Source organism: Carlito syrichta, unplaced genomic scaffold (assembly GCF_000164805.1).
Source record: "Carlito syrichta isolate Samal-C Ts95f unplaced genomic scaffold, Tarsius_syrichta-2.0.1 Scaffold305795, whole genome shotgun sequence".
Classification (NCBI taxonomy): Eukaryota; Metazoa; Chordata; class Mammalia; order Primates; family Tarsiidae; genus Carlito; species Carlito syrichta.
In genome coordinates this window covers 245,154-246,341 of record NW_007249891.1, presented here as the reverse complement: position 1 = coordinate 246,341, position 1,188 = coordinate 245,154, and the positions used below count along the sequence as shown (strand labels likewise).

Genomic DNA, 1,188 nt, shown 5'->3' with positions numbered 1-1,188 from the left:
GGGATGGTTGAGTTTTAACCGGAGGCAGAGCGCGAGCGGGGTCAGTGTGTGAGCAACGCGAGCAGCCGAGCGCGGAGAGGCGCCGCGGCTGTGAACTCCCCCCTGCCCGCCGCGCCAGCCCTCCCCCGGAGCCCCCGCGCCGCCAGCATGAAGCGAGCCCACCCCGAGTACAGCTCCTCGGACAGCGAGCTGGACGAGACCATCGAGGTGGAGAAGGAGAGCGCGGACGAGAATGGGTGAGCTGGCGGCGGCGGCGCGGAGCCGGCGCGGGGGCCGCGCGCCGGCCGGCCGCGGTGACAGGGCGAGGGCCCGGGACGCGCCGGTGCCCCGCGCCGACCTCCGCGCGGCGCGGGCGGGACGCCGCCGGTGCTGAACGACCCCCCGAGGCGCCGGCAAGCCCACGTTGCCCGGACGGTCCGAGCGCGGGGAGGGCGTGGGGGCGTCCCTCACGCCACCCCCATCGCTTCACGGCGATTTCAGGGTTTTTTTTTTTTCCTTCTTTTTTCCTTTCTCCTTTCAGAAACTTGAGTTCGGCTCTAGGTTCCATGTCCCCAACTACATCTTCCCAGATTCTGGCCAGGAAGAGACGGAGAGGGGTGAGTGTATGCCTCTGCTTATTTTTGGTTATTAATGAACGGCAATAACCACCTTTCTTCCTCTGAAACTTACCGTTCTAATGGAAATGCCCTCCTTTGTTTTGCTTGCGTCCTATAGATAATTGAGAAGCGCCGACGAGACCGGATCAATAACAGTTTGTCTGAGCTAAGAAGACTGGTACCCAGTGCTTTCGAGAAGCAGGTAATGGAGAAAGTAGGTAGAGCTCTCGGTGTAGCCGTCTGCAGCTTCTGAATCTTTCCCCCCATTCGTCTGACCCTCATCCGCCTTGGAAAATTGCTTGTGCCTGGGAGGTGAATTTGTACCCAGATTCCAACGTATTCTGTGAAGCCAACTCATTTTGCTTTAGTCCCCACTTGACGATTTACAAGGCATATACGTTTACATATACGCATGCATGTTTCAGGTTGTTCCCCAAAGGAACTTGTGTCAAAACAAGCTTTTACCATTCTCTTCTTTAGGGATCTGCTAAGCTAGAAAAAGCGGAGATCCTGCAGATGACTGTGGATCACCTGAAAATGCTGCACACGGCGGGAGGGAAAGGTACATCTCACCAGTCCTGGCGGGGGGGGG

The 1,188-nt window shown here is 58.4% G+C and overlaps 1 protein-coding gene across 2 annotated transcripts in view; it reads left to right on the top strand.

The window, feature by feature from the left end:
• The first annotated feature begins 1 nt into the window (after position 1).
• The window catches only part of HEY1 (hes related family bHLH transcription factor with YRPW motif 1), a 3,819-nt gene continuing 2,632 nt past the window's right edge, over positions 2 to 1,188 (top strand). The window contains exons 1-4 of one of the 2 annotated variants that reach the window (XM_008062691.1): positions 2 to 236; positions 521 to 596; positions 715 to 798; positions 1,077 to 1,158. In XM_008062691.1, coding sequence (XP_008060882.1) covers positions 148 to 236; positions 521 to 596; positions 715 to 798; positions 1,077 to 1,158 — 331 coding nt within the window. In that variant the 5' untranslated portion in view covers positions 2 to 147. Of the gene's footprint in view, positions 237 to 520; positions 597 to 714; positions 811 to 1,076; positions 1,159 to 1,188 lie in introns of both variants that reach the window. The other variant, XM_008062692.2, reaches the window with a different exon arrangement.